Raw genomic sequence first — 17607 nt, 5'->3', positions numbered from 1 at the left:
AAACAAATCCAATTAGCAGCCCGCCAGGTTGAAACAATGCCACGATACAGGAATGGAATGGAACGTCGGCGCAATCGAAAAACAGACATCTGTTGTCGTGCTTCGAATAAGGCACGTACTTCTAAAACAAACTCGCGAGATGAAGTCGAGCATGATAATTATGGCCCTATTTGTACTACCTCACAATTGTTTAATGTGCGTTGCGGGCCTTTGGAGAAGCTGCAGAGGTTAAACTCAGGTTCAAGTTGCAAGTGAGTATGTGCTCCCCGCAAATGAACTTGAGCCAACAGTGCATAGGCGCAGCATTTTCTATTACGGTGCAGTTCGCCACCATACCACACAAAACTTTCTCCTTTTATTTTACAAGGCTGAAAACACTATCAGATGGGCACAATTTTTATATTTGTTTGAAGACAGATCTATTATAGTTTGTCTTTTGGCACAAAATGAAGAAAACATGCTTCGAGACAGTTTTTAAACCTCAACGCTTCATTCAGCAGGCCACACGCTCAAGCTGGTGATGCTGGCCATGATGACGAATATATACAGATGAAGAAGATGAAGGGAAACTTGAATGCTCATAGCTACATGGCCACTGAATTCTTCTTCTGTTCATTTTAACATTGCGCCTTAAGCTATGCACCATCCCCCACCGTGGTTGCTCAGTGGCTATGGTGTTGGGCTGATGAGCACGAGGTCGCGGGATCAAATCCCGGCCGCGGCGGCCGCATTTCGATGGGGGTGAAATGCGAAAACACCCGTGTACTTAGATTTAGGTGCATGGTAAAGAACTCCAGGTGGTCGAAATTTCCGCAGTCCTCCACTACGGTGTGCCTCATAATCAGAAAGTGGTTTTGGCACGTCAAAACCCATAATGAATGAAGCTATGCACCAACTAGCCCGACATAGTATTCTGCTAAATAGACAATACCTGTGCTGGGTGTTGAAAGAAGCCGGCAGCTTTTTGTCGTGCAAATATTGCGTATCGTGCCACGTTCGTCTGCCGTTTGATGAACCTGCAAATGATTCTTAGTGTTTTATAGCATCATGAGTTCCCAATTTTTTGGCTGTAGGATAACTCTCCAGCGCATTCGCATCGCATGTCATGTAGAGAAACAAGGAATCATCAGCCATGTTGGGCGAGGCGCGAAAACGAAATGGCCATGAACACTCACAATTTCGTTGACGTTCAACGTACTGCCTTCTCGATAACCGAGAAACAACTGGCGACTCGTATCTTCTTTATCGCTTTGTCCAGACGACATTCTCAAGAAGCTCGGTATTGATTTGGACATTGACGACCTCTGTCATCCTATTCTTTCTCAATATACCGGGAGCAGGACAGCTCGACGTCAACTGTCCGTGTGTGTTTCGATTTCTACCCACCGTTATACTTTGTAACTCAACTAAAATTGGATACATAGCTTGAAGAGTGTTTCGAGAACAAGCGAAGAGCTTTAGCGCACTTTTGACCGGCTTGATGCGTGTGTGCATCGACGGCGTCAATTTTACGACGTACAAATATACGTCAGGAGTGGTCATTTCGTGAGATGTCAAAGCGTTTTCCTATGAGCACCCCTGCTATACGAATGATACAGATTTTGGAGATAAATCGATGAGTAGCACGGACTGGCTTTGTAAATGCGAAGTGATGTTACACTCATTCGAGATTTACGATTCGTCGTAGCCCGATGCGAAGCTCCTGCAAACAGAAAATATCGCTGGCGTCAAGCTCAACGCAAGCCAAAAGAGTGTGTCAAGCTTTATAGACGTATAGATGGCTCGCAGCGACATTGGGGTGCGCTGTAAAGTACATATTTATTAGCAATGTACCTGTGTGCCGCCTTTAAGGCGTGCTCAATGTTAACCATATTGTGATCTTATAACATTGTACCAAGAACTCTTACTTCCGCAGGACTCTTGCAACCATGGCCACAACATTCAGCTTCAGAATGGGCAAAAAGGAGCTCCCGCTGAAACCTAAACACAAAGAAACTCTGCAAACAGAGCGGTATAACGCTGTAGAAGAACACAACACGAGAGTTCTAGGCACTGCGAGCTGCATTAGGCGGTCATCCATGCTTGTACTCAGGCGCAAGAGCACGAAAAGAGAACTGTGAAAGGAGTTCGTTCTTTATTTGCTTGTTTGCAGACATCAGAAAAACCTTGAGGCTGAGATAATGGGCTGGTTAAAGCCTTGAGTAAATGCGTTGTCTTGAGTGCCCCACGGCCACATTTGGGACTAGTCTTTGCTTCTTTGTGTGGCTCGTCACGTCCCTTGCGTCTCTTCTTTAGTGCATTTAGCTGTGTTTTCCGCCGCTGGCTTACCATTAAGTGCTTCACATAGAGACCGGAAAGCCGCTGTGAATATCTTACGCAATGAGGTTAAAATGAAAAGTTGCAAACAATATTTTTTTCCCTATGTGTGTCTTGCTGTCCATTTAGTTTGGCACATGCCGGCATGGTGCTGTATTGTGCAGGTCGTACTTGCCTCGAAAAAAAGATCATGAGAAGAGTAGCGCGTCTCTTGGATTCCTATATTGACATTCAGTTGTATTTTTTTAATTTCGTGGATTTCGCGTATACTTCGGCGAATGTTAATATTAAAAGCAATATTTCGAGGAAGCAGCAAGGTTACTGCTGTACGAAAGTAAGAGTTTCAGCAAAAATAAAGTGCGTGCCATTTTTTCAAAGATAGGGTGCGCTTACGTTGATGAGACAGCAGGTTATGGCGTCAATATTGTGGATAGTAGCATTAATACAAAGTGGACGATGCCTTTCCGACCTCGTCTTGTTCATGTGTGCACCATACCAGGCAGACATAAAATTACTTGTTGATGTTTGTAAATTTAGGCTTTTTGTGTTGATCAAGTACTCCCTCGCTAAAGAGGAGAACAAAATGTCTGGCGCGTTTTCATAATCCTATAGATGAGAGCATTGTCCCAGTATGTGATATTATTGAGGTTACTTCAGCAAACCTTTTTACGTCCCCAGCTGTTTCGATTTTCGAAACCTTAGTAGTTGCTTTTCTGCCACTAGGCAGCGTGATTGGTCACCTGTAGAACTACTAGGAGATCTTGCTGAGAAACACAAAAGAAAGACAGAGTTTCATGACAGCGAAATTAACAAAAAGACGCAGTAAACAGTTTTCCACTGGATTACAATGTCCGGAAAGACGTATATGTACAGATATCTCGGCAAGTTTCAACGCCTAAGTGGCGAAGTCGTCCAACAATTACATAGCCGCATGGCTCGCTTCAATGGCTGGTATAGAAAACGTGCTACCGCCTCTGATAGGTACAGTCCTCAAGAGAAATAAAGAAAGAAATAGAAAAAAGAACGACGGTGACTGGGTACCGGCTAACTGAAGTGATTGCTGCTGGCGGAGGTCCAACATTGCATTTCTTCGTGATCGTCCCGTCCGGACATGAAGGTGACAGCGTCAGCACCAGGCTCGAAACGGAAGTGGTTTCCTAGAGCAACGCTTCAGTTCATTGCACTTCAGTTCAATTGAATTTATTTGCTTCTTACGTGAGAAAGGAGACCAATATCTCAAGACCACGTGGCCTGGCACTTGTTGATGGTCGGCATGCTGTACATATTACATTTCGTACTGTCAGGCTAAGTGAGCTCAACCAACTTAATCCGGAATGTTGGACTATGCAACAGCGAAAATTCTCGACCGCAGTAAAAAGAATGTATCCGTATTGGCCTTGACCAGGATAAAAAGTACCAGTGTGGCACCGAGCTTAAAGAATGACCGAAAGCCAAAGTGATTGAAACCGGCGCCTGCATTCCTCTCGCAACAGAACTCACGGCGTCTAGATGTCATACTGTACAAGCCGCATTTTTTTGACAAGTGTGCTACTTAATCACAGCTGTGCTAAAGCGTTCAGCTGCTTGCAACTTGCCACTGCAGAAATATTTCCGAATAAGAACCCGCTGTCAAAAAAGTACGAGAAAGCGCAACGTGCAAAGTAGTCGAAACTGAATGCAACGTTCCTAGCACGTCGATATAGAGCTGCAGCGATATTCTCATCGTCACACGCAAAGTCTCATGACTGGGCTACAAGGCGAAACAACAATGCTACCACGAATAATAGAAACCATTCAGGAAAACAACAAGTTTTCGCATTCTAAGTTACTTGATTCTACGGATAGCGGTTATCCAAGTCATCCTGCGTTACTTTTCACACCGTTTACCCGAGAAACGACAAACCATGAAAGGCGGCTGCAAGAGCCGGTTGTTTGTGCCACTGTTGTGGCAGTTCGGAATGCAACAGTGCCGGGCTTAATGATTACGCCACCATCGAGTCATCACGAAACAACAGCGACGCGAGGAGAAATTTTGCAAAGATCGCCGGCATGACGAAAGAGAGGGAGGGCTAACAATAGATTACCTCTAGGCTACCCTGTACAAGGGAGGAGGAAAGGGATCCGGCGCTTCACGGTGCAGGTGACCTGATGGATGGTGGCGGGGAAAGAGTGGTGCAGGCGTCTGTCGGCAAATTTGAGGTTGCGAGTGCTATATTATCATCATGAGCAGCTGCGGCAGCGGCTTCGTTTAATGTCCACTGCCCCCCAGGATGTGGGCCTCTCTCAGCAATTTCCAATTGCCCCGGTGTTGAGCTAGCTGATGCAAACTTGCGCCTGCAAATTTGCTAATTTCATTACCCACCTAATTTTCTGCTGTCTTCGACTGTGCTTCCTTTCTCTTGGCACCCATTTCGTTACTATAGTGGTTCACTGATTAAGTGTCCTATGCATTGCATGACCTCCGCAACTCTACATTTCTTTCTTTCCTAATCTCAACTAGAATATCACCTATCCGCAATTGCTCTCTGATCCACACCGCTCACTTCCTCTCTCATAACGTTACGTTTCCTATTTTTCGTTCCTTCGCTCTTTGCGTGGTCATTTACTTGTTCTCCAGCTTCTTTGTTAACCTCCAGGTTTCTGCGCCGCTATTAGCACCAGTAGAATGCAACGATTGTACACTTTTATTTTAAACCCATCATGACGCTCTTTGGCCACACTTGGCCCTTGCGCCATTAAACATCAAACATTCATTCATTCATTCATTCATTCATTCATTCATTCATTCATTCATTCATTCATTCATTCATTCATTCATTCATTCATTCATTCATTCATTTTATTTTAAACGGCAATGTTAAGCTCCTAATTAGTATTTGTTAATGCCTGCCGTATGCACTCCAATTCATTTTTATTCTGTAAATCTCCTTCTCATGATATACAGTGAGTAAGTGATAAAGATAAGCTTAATCCTGTGCAGGCTCAATAGTTCGACTGGCAATAATGAATTATTCTTCACATGTCCAGTTATTGAACAATACCTTTGTGTTCTGTATAATAATGTTCAACGCTGCTCTTACACTTTATTGGTTGTGGTCCTGAATTATTTGCTGCAATTCACCCCAGTGTTGCTGAACAGGACAATGTAATCAGTGAACCGAAGGTTGTTGAGCCATTCAGCCTTGATCATAATTCCTAAGCCTCCCCAGTCTGATAGCCTGAATATTTGCAAGCATGCACATAATTGCATTGCATAGATTGTGACTCCTTGGATTACCCTTTTCTTGATATTTTCCTACTTTTCTTGCGGAGAAACAAGGTAGCTGTGAAATCTGTGCAGCTATTTCCCAAGATATTCATGCATTCCTCCTGTACTCCTTGATTACGATGTTCTTCTATGGCTGCTGGTATCTCTAATAAATGAAATGCTTTTTCATATTCTAGAAAATCTATAGAGAGAGGTTGATTGTATTCCACGGCTTTTTCAATTTCCTGATAGATAACATGACCGTGATTCATTGTAGATTATCCTCTCCTTAAGCTTGCCAGTTCTCCTGGTTGATTTAAACCAAGTGTTACCCTGATTACATCTAAAATTATCTTGGGGGATCGTATACACACTACTGAAATCACGCTAATGGGCCTATCATGAGCCTTCTATGGCAAAGTGTAATTTTATACGGAGGGCACGATAATGTGAAGAGAAGGCGTGTTTTTCTTGGCTTTATTTTCCTTTCTCAGTTTGTCTCCAAACACTGATAATCTCCATTTTTCGCTTTCATGTATTTCTGACATGTGGGTGCCCAAATATTCCACCTAAACATTATTTAGGCCTGCAGAGACAATGGCTACGGCTTTAGATTAAACCTACCCATCTATTATAGTTATTCAGTTGTTCTTTATCTGTTTTACTTGCTTTCTCACCAAACGTCTTCTCCGGCACACATGACCAAATTAGTGAAAAATTAGGGGAAACAATGCTCAGAAAACAGTGCAGTCAGAGCTTTTCCCTAAAAGATTGTTCATCTAAAATGATCACATGCCGGAAGAGCGGGTCACAGAAAGAAAGACACGAAAGGTAGCGCGAAAGACACCATGTGTGTCTTTATTTTTATGTTCCTGTTTTCAAGCTGTGCTCTTTTCGTCACGAAATACAACTTGCCCAAGCTTTTACCCATCGTATCTACAAATGGTCTAATTAAACACTGAACTGCGTTTTAGGCGAAATTATTGGCACCTAGATATTTAATCACCACACACCATAATGTTGCAGGTTGTTAGCAGGCGTTATAAGCAGTAAAGCGATGCTTTGACTCAGCGTGTGCATCAGAGCCTCAAAGATATTATACTGTGCACGCACTGGTGACACACAGAAGCAGTAAGTGAATCACCTTGAGGTAGAAAGCGGTAGTATGTCAGCCAAAAGGCGGCGACTTATGAAAGCACTGAGAGTGTGTCACGTGTGTGTGTCTGGGCACAAAACATTACGACATGCACTGAGATTGTCGTTAATGACGAAAACATTGGGCATTATTCTTCCCACTGTGAACTTGAATACTAAATGGTTGGTCTTAGTTGGCACACAGCATTAACTCGTGTGGTTGGTTACGAGGTAACCACGAAATAAACCTTTTAGTTCCGGTTCAATAGAAACTGCACACAATTTATCCACCTCTGAAGATTCTGAAAAGAACATGCCAGCTTCACAGCTTGAAGTAGTTCTATCATAACAAAAAATGGCCAGTTTCACCTTGAACGACGAAGATAAAAAGGATTTCAAGATTTAGCGTTGCGCCTAAGCTCGACGGACGGTGTTCTAACTATTAGTGGGTATTACATGTTAGTGCAAACCAGTACGCAAGCAAGGCAAAAGCGGCTTGGCAGAAGGAACGTTGCCCCGGCAACCGCCACGCGTCTTCGCTGGCATGAAGAATAATGCCAACAATGACACTACAGGCGTCTCCACTCGACATGGTGCATGAGATGATGCCGACGGTAAACCGTCGGCGTTAGTAGGGGCTCGATAAAACATTAGACAAGGATATCTGGGCGTTTACTATACGTTTTGGTCAGATGAGGGCACACACATCTGCAAGAATTCTACGCACTAAGGGAAAGGACACCATCACGGGTGAATAGGACGTCTGAACACCTTTGTTGCACCCTTACTTCTACGCAGGTTACTGAAAATGAGAGTACTCGTTTGCAGAACGCCCTTAGGGCATACTTTTAATAATCTCAGTGTGCTAGATGTGCCTTTTGAACGAAACATGTACCTTACAGAATTTAAGAGCGCCCGAGCGTTCAAGCACTTGAGCCACGTAGAAAGGTACATGCGGGTGTATTTCCCAGAGGTTCGTCCCATGTCATTGCTTGAGGAAGTCATAGGGTCACGGTAGCTAATGGGTCCCTCCTGCTACTTCACGCACACATCATCCCTCATTGGGAAAACGAAAGACTCAGCTGTTTTTTTTTTAATTTCATATCCTGCCTTCTGCTTTGTACCAATAGCTTCGTTTAAGTTGTTTAAGCTCGGCGTTGTTTTATACATAACCTGCCGAGCGTCAGTGAATAATAGTGCGTCTGCCAACCGTAGCTGTTCAGGTGCATGTTCGTTCTGGCGCAGCACTGGCACCGGCGCAATAATTGGAATTTAATTTATTGCATAGATGGCGCACCTCGTTAGTAAAGTGCGGAAACACGATTATATTATTCTCCTCCCTCCATCCTGTCGTCCAAGTCCAACCGATAGTTTACTTAAATCGTTTTGTCTTGGTGTTGGCTAAGAGGTAAACTGAAAAGCATAGCGTCAGCCCATTATAGCAGCTATAGGCGTCAGCGCACTCTTTCGGCGCACTATTAATATCCCTGGTTGTGACTGTTCTTACAAACAACGCTGCAAACGTTGTTAATGAAGGCTCAAGCAGACGTTAATGTTTCTTCAAATTATATGTCCGGTGGATAGCATGGATATATGAAAGAAGCTAAAGACGCGTTTAATTTTTTAAAGCCAGATTTTCGTATGAAAACCTAGCCGCTGTAAAGAGAAAATGATTCTACAATAACTTGGTTGACCTGACCTTACCTACACCATTGTACAGGACCCTGTATGAGGATGGGCCAGGCAATGATGTTTTAAGTCGAGTTAAAAAGTCTGTTTCATCTAGCGCTCAAGCATTTTACTTTCGAATACACTTGTGTATCTCGTGCTCTAAACATAGAAACAGAAAAAGAGGCTGTGTGCACTTTGGGAAGTTAACTGCTATGCATTGGAGTGAGACTATCATTTTTTGATGTAGCATCTTCTGCGATAGCGCTGTTAGAAGCTAATAGCATTCCAGACATGCTGCAAGTACGAGACTATTGAACAAGTCTTCCTAGACATCAGGTAGGGCGACTTATTTTGGGACGCTGTTACGAAAAACTGTTAAAGAAAACTTACTGCTGGATGCGTATACGGTATGAGGTGATAGCCAGTACGTTGAAAAGATGTACAATTTGATGCGCTCATGCTCATTGCTCTGTATAGCATTTGGAGGAAGTGCTTGGCAGCGTTTATTGCAGATGTTGACATTAGATCAATTTGTCTGTATTTCTGTGAACTTATTACAAGACTTCTTGAAGTATATATAGACAGCAATACCCTGTACCAGAATGGCTGAGCAAGTTGGAGCTACATGAATGCTTGGAAGAATTTTAAACTCTTTAATTGGCCACTAATTGACTGGTATGTATTATTCTCTCTTATCGTAAGTGTAATGGTATTCCGTGCAAACGCGATCAATAGAGAAAGAATAGAAAAACGGGGGAGGGAGGGTCGAGAGGTAACGCTTTCGACTGGCAAACTGTCGATCCACAGTTAAAATCCTAGTGGAGTGCTGCTTGGTTTTCTTTTTCTTCATTTCATCTTTTTTATAAACTTCCCGGAAGGCACTTCTGGTTTACTTCGGTGGTCATCCGATGGCTAGGCCAGTGGCAGAGCAAAACGATATAGTTGTAAAAAAAAGTATTCAGCATCTTTTTCAATAAAGCCCACTAGGTGAACGGGTGCCACTGCAAAAAAAAAGAAAAGAAACCATTCATATGGGTGTATCCATTCATTGAAAGAACATTTTGCATTGGTGTAACGAGGTGAGTTATGAAAAGAAGAAAACACACTTAAGGGGGCAATCTTCCCTATTGTGTAATGGGCTTATAGCGTGCGCGTGAACAACGGCCAAGCTAGCAGCGGGACATATAAGACAATCATGCCTGCACCACCAAGGCAACTGAGCGCATCACTGATGGTGCCTCTCTTCGCTCATCGTTTTCGGTGCTTTACTCATTTTACGTCTCTGAAAAACCTTATAACAGACGATGCGTGCCCCTCGTGCGGGCTCACGGCGACACTCGCACACGTGCTCTGGGAGTGCAGAAACGCTCCGCCCGACTCTACCTCCGACAGGTGGGAGAAGACCCTAAGAAGCCCGCTCCTACAAGACCAGCAATGGGCCGTCCAGCAGGCTCGCGCAGTGGCCGCCAGGTATTCCCTGTCGGTCCCTGCGTGGGAGACGCCCACTGCGCGCTGACGTGCGTCCTGCAGGACTTTTTATTAAAGTTTTTCCAATCCAATCCATGCAGGCGCGGGCGGGCCGCGCATGCGCGGTAGATAGTGGGACAGCACGATGGTGGCGACACTGACAGCTTCAACACGCCTCAATCATCCGCATAATTGTTATCACAAGAATAACCGTAATTTACCTTTGTGCTTTTATTTTGTTCAGACTGACACTGAGCACCACGCCCGAGTGTAAACTCTTGCGGATCTTGCGGGCTCTTGCTTCATTAGGAAAGCGTTCCGAGAGCGATTTTACAGAATGAAAGGAGGAAAGGTCGGTTTGAGCTCGGGTGCTCAAGTCTGTAATTTTACAGGTAAATGTATGGGATAAGAATAAAAAAAAAGATTTCATCAAGGCATTGTAAAACGAATGAGAAGTGAAGTCAATCAAGAACCTGAGATAAGCACACATCGCCCAATACTATCAAGGCAATCGGTAACAGTGATCCTCCTACGACAACATCAATGGATGCATTCGAAAACATTGCGTGGCACATAACTGTCCACCTGAAGCCATGTCATGTAGTAAGGGTGCATAGATAGAGCTTAACATAAATGCATACAAATAACCAATGAAGCAATAAAACATCTTTCCGGTCAACGCAAGGAAGCAATAATGGATGTTTTCGCAACCCCGTCATGTCTCAAGATGGCTTTCGGACTCCAGATAATCGCTATAAATGGTTGCCATGGGAACAGCACCCATTCTCCACAGGGACCACGTTCGCTTTAGGTTGCAGGCGAGTAAACCACATTTAGACGAGGCAAAACAGAAGAAAGGAAACAAGATAACCTATGAACAAAATTTCAACACACTGAAACTCGAAAATTGGCAGTAGCCGAACAACGAGAACATCGTTAGGCTTTTTGAAACCAGAGTTGCTGGGGGTGGACCCAATCTTGGGGCATTGCTGTATGTTAGCCTTTTCGACCCTCCTCCGCCATGTCCTCTCAACGTAAGACGATAGTAGGGATGTGAAATATGAACCAGAAAACCACGGCAGTCTGCGGAGCGTACACTTGAGCCGCGCACATCAATCTTTGTTTTGCTCTACACAAGGTGGTTGTATGCTTGACAACAAAAAGCACATCATCCCAAAGGCCCGAAGAAAGTACAGAGGTCTTAGTGCCGAGAAAATGATACATTGACTTGGAATCAGCTTACAGCGTGTTCATGTGAACAATTTATCACTATTACACGCGTGGCTTCATAACGTGTTTATACGTAACAGCACCCTTTTTGAAAATAGGTCTTTCGCTTTTGTCGTTTCATATATAGAAAAGCAAGTGGTTTACTTTACCTCCTTTATTTCTCTCCATGCCGTACGACGGATGAATTTAGTGAGGAGCTCATTTTTGAGTTTCAGGTGGCCTTTTTTATGGTGATGGCCTATATATTACCATCCTGTAGGGTAATGACACGGGCTGGATCTAGAAAGTGGAATATTTATGAATATAACGCTCTGCAGAGTCATTTTGTTCTCTTCTTCTAAAGATTCTTAGTGCAACCACGGCAAGTGTACGCTGTGAGCTCGAATTTTATCGCAAGGCATAAAGAACAGGGTGCACGCGAAAATATAAAATTAGATCTAGGAAAGAAGTGAAATATGAACACAATACGGTATTACATGGCAGATGCAATTGCAGATGAAAAAAAATGCCGAAGCTAAACATGAGCACTGGGAAGATAATGCGTGTTCCTCTTGGTATGATGATTCTTGAAGGAAGAGAGATAAAGAAACTAAAAATACATATTACTCTTTTTCTTCTGTATCATATTTTCGTATTAAAAATGCCTCTCAGAATTTATTGCCACGCCATTACATCCCCATTATAACTATAAGACTATGTAAGAAAACTGAAAGCTTTCCTGAAAATTTCTGATAACGTTTCAGGTGCTTTCTAGGTAATAAAATTAACCATAATGAGCTCACGGGGCGCTAGAAGGGGAATATGCTAAAATGGACCATTGTACTGCAACGTCCATGAATTTTAAGCCACTCAAGCGCATTATTTTGATCTATAAACTAAGCAAAAGTTCCAAAGCAAGAGCATTGCCAGCACGTGTTTTTGCCAATCACGTAATTATATTGCCGATGTCATAATTTAGTGACGATTGCGATAGTCAACTGTAATTTATACACGCCTGGTAGGCTGGCTATCTCGTTGCTCCTACTTTTATAATACATTCCCCTTTCTTCTCGACAAACAGTGTCCAGTTAGTGGCCAATGTAGTTACCATCCATACTAGTTTTTCTAGAACTTTTCTGTTCACCACGCTCTCTTATATGTCGACGTGTTTCCGACTGAGATAAGAAATGGCGATTGAAATGAGGAAGATGATGTGTGAAGATGGAGTTGAGATTAGTAACACTTGTTAATTACCTAGGAAATATATTTTTTTCAGCACACGATACAAAAACAAGAAAACTAAAAAGATATTTTCAGGCAGGGTGATCATCAAAAGATGTATGGTCTTTTGTAATATTGCATGTTAAGTCATTGCTTCCAGATACTAAGACAGCGAAATGGCGGGTAGCAGTTTGACACAAAAGGATGATGTTATGCGGGAAGTGGAGACTGGTTCGGGCGACAGAACACTGGATGCGTTTCAAAAATAAAGTGAAATCAATGCCAGAAAATAAAGAAAAAATATTTGGTATGAGCTCACCACTGGAAGCGCTGGTAGTGCTTTGGTTTCTGCGTTGACAGGCAGATCAACAGGCATCGCTACGTCTCTGTAGCACTGACACTGCTTGCACTGAACCGTGGCAATGTGTGGTTTACGAGGTATGTTTTAGCGTTGTCCTCCAGAAAAGTTGTTGCTTTACATTCTACATTCATTCAATATCGTATTAGGAGAAGAAAGTTATTTTGAAACCCTTTGAATGCTACATTGCGATATGCTCGTATCAACGGTTACTTCACAGAGCTCCTGTGGCATGCTCAGATGATTGAACACACATTTAGTTTGCTCACTGCCAACGTATCGGGGGGGGAAGAGCTCTCGTTGGCACTAATTTCGACTTTCACAAGTTTTTGATATTCTGATAAATCCGTCGTCGCGGAATAGCAAATGAACTTTTCGTAAAATATTTGTATATGCATCTCCGATAGAGTTTGCCATTGCAGAAAAGTGAAAAGCCATTTACATGCATTGTTTTTTGACAGCAAACAGAATAATTAAGGCTTACGACATTGTGATATCAGCGCTGCATACAAATATATACCTGAAAGTGCCAAATACGCAGTTTTGTTGGGCGTACGCCACCACCTACGTATGCAGTGCGAGGTCGTGCGCAGGTAGCGAAGCGTGAGCACACGAAAAGGCAATAATTAGCCGGACGGAAAAGTTTAGAAAGTGCTTGCTGACTTGCACGCGCAGGAGCCGGTAGTGTGCTACTCAGCGCCGGTACATGCCAGCTTGAGAAACTGCGCAACCAATATCAGCCGCAACAAAGCCAAACCAGAAGCCGGAGTAATATCTGTGGCAAATGCCATATCGAGAAATGGGCTCTCTTGGACAAGCGAGAACACCCGAGAACGTCCCGCAAAGCCCACAGAGCCCGCAGCGGACTCTACGCAGCTTTTCAAAAGCTGCGTAGCAGCTCTTGAAAACACCCATTTCCAACACATTTCCAAACACCTATCATTTTATTTCTACCAAGAGCACCGCCGGTAGCCCGAACAAGCAGATATTCTTGCGAAAACACAAACCACTTAGAATACAGACCAAAAACAAGCTGTACACACATAAAGAAAAGCAGAAATGAACAAAACAACTTGAAGCACTTTGAACGGCAATGTCCGGACACTGCGGGCATAACTGCAGTGTTAGCTATTTTGGCGCATCGAAGCGCGTCCTCTTTACGCTTCACTAATTACTAACATCAACATGCTTAGTATGCTTCGTTCGTTTCACTTTCATTGGGCCTAACCTTTTTGCGAAGCCAAATTCGGCCTATAGACCCCTCGTAAGTCTGATATTTCGGTCTGTCAGCACGAATGGGCAATAAGCCTGGCGATCATCATGGCCCACACGCTAGCGCAGAGCTGTCCAGTGAACACTCGCGCCAAATTGCAACCTGAAATCCTTACGGGCCAGTACTTCTGATGAAGCAATATCTGTAGCGGGGTTACGCTTCTTGTTTTACGCAGCATCACGCACCTTCCCACTCTGTGCCGTCACACTGTAGCCATCAGTCAGGCACGTCAGCCGCACGTGACCCTCGAAACAGAGCGCAAGTTGCATGCAAGGTCGCTTCGGTCGCTACGCAACCTTCTACAGTGCGTTCATCAATCAAATTTCTGCCTCATCCTTGCAAAGCTTTTACCCTCGCATACACCTTCTCGCGCTACCTATCTTTTCCTTCATTGCACCCTTCCCTCCCGTGCTTACTCTGTCTTTCTCAGAGAGCACCACGTTTGCGCACAGTTTAGACGGGTGAGAGGGAGTTGAGCACAAATGTAACTGGAATGTGGTGGCATTGACATGCGTCACGGGCTTCCCTCTAAAACCGCGGTAGAAAAGAAAAAAAATTGCCTAACCCAATGGCTGCGTTTTATTAACCCCGGTTTCATAAACAAAATTGAGTGCCTTTGATAGGCAACGACATATTGATCCGTCACCCATCTTTATTTTTTCTAATCCAGGAGGCAATGTGAGAACTACGAACAAGTGCCATACAATCGTGATTGTCACTAGGTTGAGCTCCATAGTGCTGTGGGGTCCAAGAACGGAGCCATTTTGCCGTAGGCGTTTGTCATAGACCCATTTTGAAGTGTCGCATTCCTTTCTTCACAGCGATATTCTTCTTCAAGTGCTCAAATATGTGTGCACTATGTGTACATATGTGTAGGCGTGCGTGCGTACGTGCGCATGCATGCGTGCGTGCGTGCATTCGCGTATGTGTGTGCGCGTGTGTGTGCGCGCATGTGTGCGTACGTGTGTGCGCGCGCGACTGTGTGAGCATGCGTGCGTGTGTGTGTCTGCGTGCGTGCGCGCTGGCATTGCTAGCGCTTCTTCACGTGCTTGCCTAGTTAACAGTCTCCTTGATGATGCGCAGGCAAACAGGAGCCTCAGAATATCGAGTGGTGCTTGGCAGGAGTACCAGGAGATGCGCTTCCAATATTTATTTCGCCACCGTAAGGAACAATACGATCCGAACAAGAGCCGCGTGGGCTACTCTTGCCTCTAGCTACTATACACTGGGCTAGCAAGAAAAGAGGACAATAGCCTGAGCTCTGGTTCAGCGGTGACATCACCGTGTGCGCGAATGGCGCAAGCTTGTGCCCGTCGCTGGAAGCGCTGAAAGGTGGAACGGTGGCGTTTTGCAAGGCGAACATATGGGTATACGTTCTTTTCGTCATCTTTTGCAAATATATATATAATTTTCGAGCTAAGCTGTGCCGCTTCCTTTAGCTTGTCCCTTTGTCTCTGACATTTGGGCTTACTATGTGATTCTCTTTCTCCTCATAATTCACGGGCCTCGTTGGAAAACGGGTCGTTCTTAAAGGGACTCTTGAAAAGTTGAATGCTCCTAAGCTAGGCAACTAAGAAATGCCACGTGTCTTCTTCGCTGGTACTTGTTGCCTTTCTTTTTTCTGGTGGAAATGTAAAGAGGGGGGGGGGGGGGTTGTTTCTACCAACAGTTTATTCTTCTATAGAGTCCTGTTAAGGAAAGGGCGCATAGAGATTTGAGCATGCACGCGGCATTGGCATGCATATGCTTTTGCCCGCAGAGTGCTACTCTCGCTTACTTAGCGAAAACGCTGTGCACGAGCTGCTATATTTAGATAACTGTAAAATACAAAGTAACTGTGGCTCTTCTTTTCGTTTTCAATAATTTAATTCGGCTTTATTCTCCGCAACCGATAATTGAATGCTGAGATTGGGAAATTGTACAAATAAGGATAAGTTCAAGCGAGCTAGAAAACAGCGAACGTGGGGAACTTGATAATTGGGAATAGACAGAAGTAAAAAAAGAAGGCCCCTTCCAAGTAACCTAAATTGCATCTGCACATAAAAACGTTCTGAATTTGAGGGATAGCTGTAATATGAGAATTCAACATCTCTTTGAACAACAGTGCATGATACCGGACAAACAAACCTACATGCGATGCGCTACGTACACATACCAACATTTACCAACCAGGCCAAACTTGCGCTCTTTTGCTGGCCTTTTTTTCCTCTCTCTCTCTCTGTCTTTACAGCTTCTTTCCTTTCATGCGCCACTGGCCACTGAGGGTAATAGTGGCCAGTGGCGTAGGAAATAATAATAATAATAATAATAATAATAATAATAATAATAATAATAATAATAATAATAATAATAATAATAATAATTGTGACCTAATGGTTAGCCCATCGGGATGCTGTGCTGGGGTAGCGGTATTAAATCCCACCATCGCGCGCGTTATGTTATTTTTTTTTCAGGTGCGAGCTATTCAGGTGCTACCAACAGCCACGGTCAAGGAAAGTCCAGCAGAGTTCACATGGTAGGATTCGCTTAATAGCATTATGCAGGCAAAGTACTAAGTAGCCACGGGAGGCTTCGGCGAAAAAAAAGGAGCAAATATTCACAGCTTATAATGGTAATGTTTTGAAGACCCACTCGGCAGCCACTGCCGAGTTACGTTCGACACCTTACTGATATCGTCAAGAAGTACATGGTCCCAGCATTCTGCGTCTACTACCCTTCGTAGCAGAGTTCTTGACACTCGAAAAGAGAATTGAAATGCAATTTAATGCCACGCGAGGGGCCATTGAAAGAGACACAAGCAGTGGTGGTTGAGTGCTATAATAAGAGCTGACCATAAAATAAACTTCCAGTTGGAATTAGGAGAAAAAAAAGACGAGTTGAGCAGGGAAGATAAAACGCTTAAGAGTTATACGATGATCTGTTAGGGTAACAGAATAAAGGTTGAAAGTATTTGGAGGCTCAAAAAAAAAGATGAAGCAGCTCTGGTGCAGAAAATTGCAGATGTGAGGGAACTTCTATTATTTCGTGCACTTCTCTTGCTCGTAAGCCGTATGGCTCTGTTATAAGTTATTGCCCTATGGTTGTAATTATTATCATTAAAACAGCTCGTTAAAATCTCTCTTGTTTTTTTTTATATACTGGAAGCGATTGGCGGTACGGGCGCAGCTTGAAGGCAGGCCCGTCCGAGCACGTAAGTAAACATGTTTGTATTAAAGTGAAGGCGTGCTTGTGAACTTTCCCGGATTTACATGACCGTGGCTGGATGCTGCTGTCCTGCGAAATAGATCACACATGGACCCACATATTGTGTTCACTACCCTTGCATGTGTCCTGGCTACTGGCCTAATTTTCTGCGGAATTACTACGTGCTAAAACAAACGATAGATGTAGTGCCGTAGCAAAGGGGCCTAATGCCGAAGACAGTATAATGCGAGGTCACCTGGGTCACATGGTGGGAGTCTCCGCATCCCGTCGTCTTCACTGGCAGGCACGTAATATCTACAGTGCAATACGCTGGGCAGAGTATAATCATTTAGGTGGCAATCAGTTGCATGCCAGCAGTTGTGGCTCCGCTTCACGGATTCAAACAGGAGGGCTTGATCTACAGAATTGTTGTTTTTTAAGAATTCCTCTAGGCATGATTATATTTTTCGTGTATTTTGCTTTACTAGAAAATTGAGCGGTGCCTTTCTGGTCATCCCATCGGTATGT

General features: G+C 43.9%; 1 protein-coding gene across 9 annotated transcripts in view; it reads left to right on the top strand.

The window, feature by feature from the left end:
• LOC135904590 (uncharacterized) overlaps window positions 1-17607 on the top strand; it is a 900492-nt gene that overhangs the window by 514038 nt on the left and 368847 nt on the right. For 4 of the 9 annotated variants that reach the window (XM_070537279.1, XM_070537280.1, XM_070537281.1 and 1 more), the window contains exon 5: window positions 16350-16411. The exons of 4 other annotated variants lie outside the window; for them this stretch is intronic. In XM_070537279.1, the coding sequence (XP_070393380.1) occupies window positions 16350-16411 (62 nt within the window). Of the gene's footprint in view, window positions 1-14979; window positions 15091-16349; window positions 16412-17607 lie in introns of those variants that run through there. One more of the 9 variants, XM_070537285.1, reaches the window with a different exon arrangement.

The sequence above is a fragment of the Dermacentor albipictus genome, chromosome 4, assembly GCF_038994185.2.
Source record: "Dermacentor albipictus isolate Rhodes 1998 colony chromosome 4, USDA_Dalb.pri_finalv2, whole genome shotgun sequence".
Taxonomy (NCBI): domain Eukaryota; kingdom Metazoa; phylum Arthropoda; class Arachnida; order Ixodida; family Ixodidae; genus Dermacentor; species Dermacentor albipictus.
This window is presented reverse-complemented; position numbering and strand designations above follow the sequence as displayed.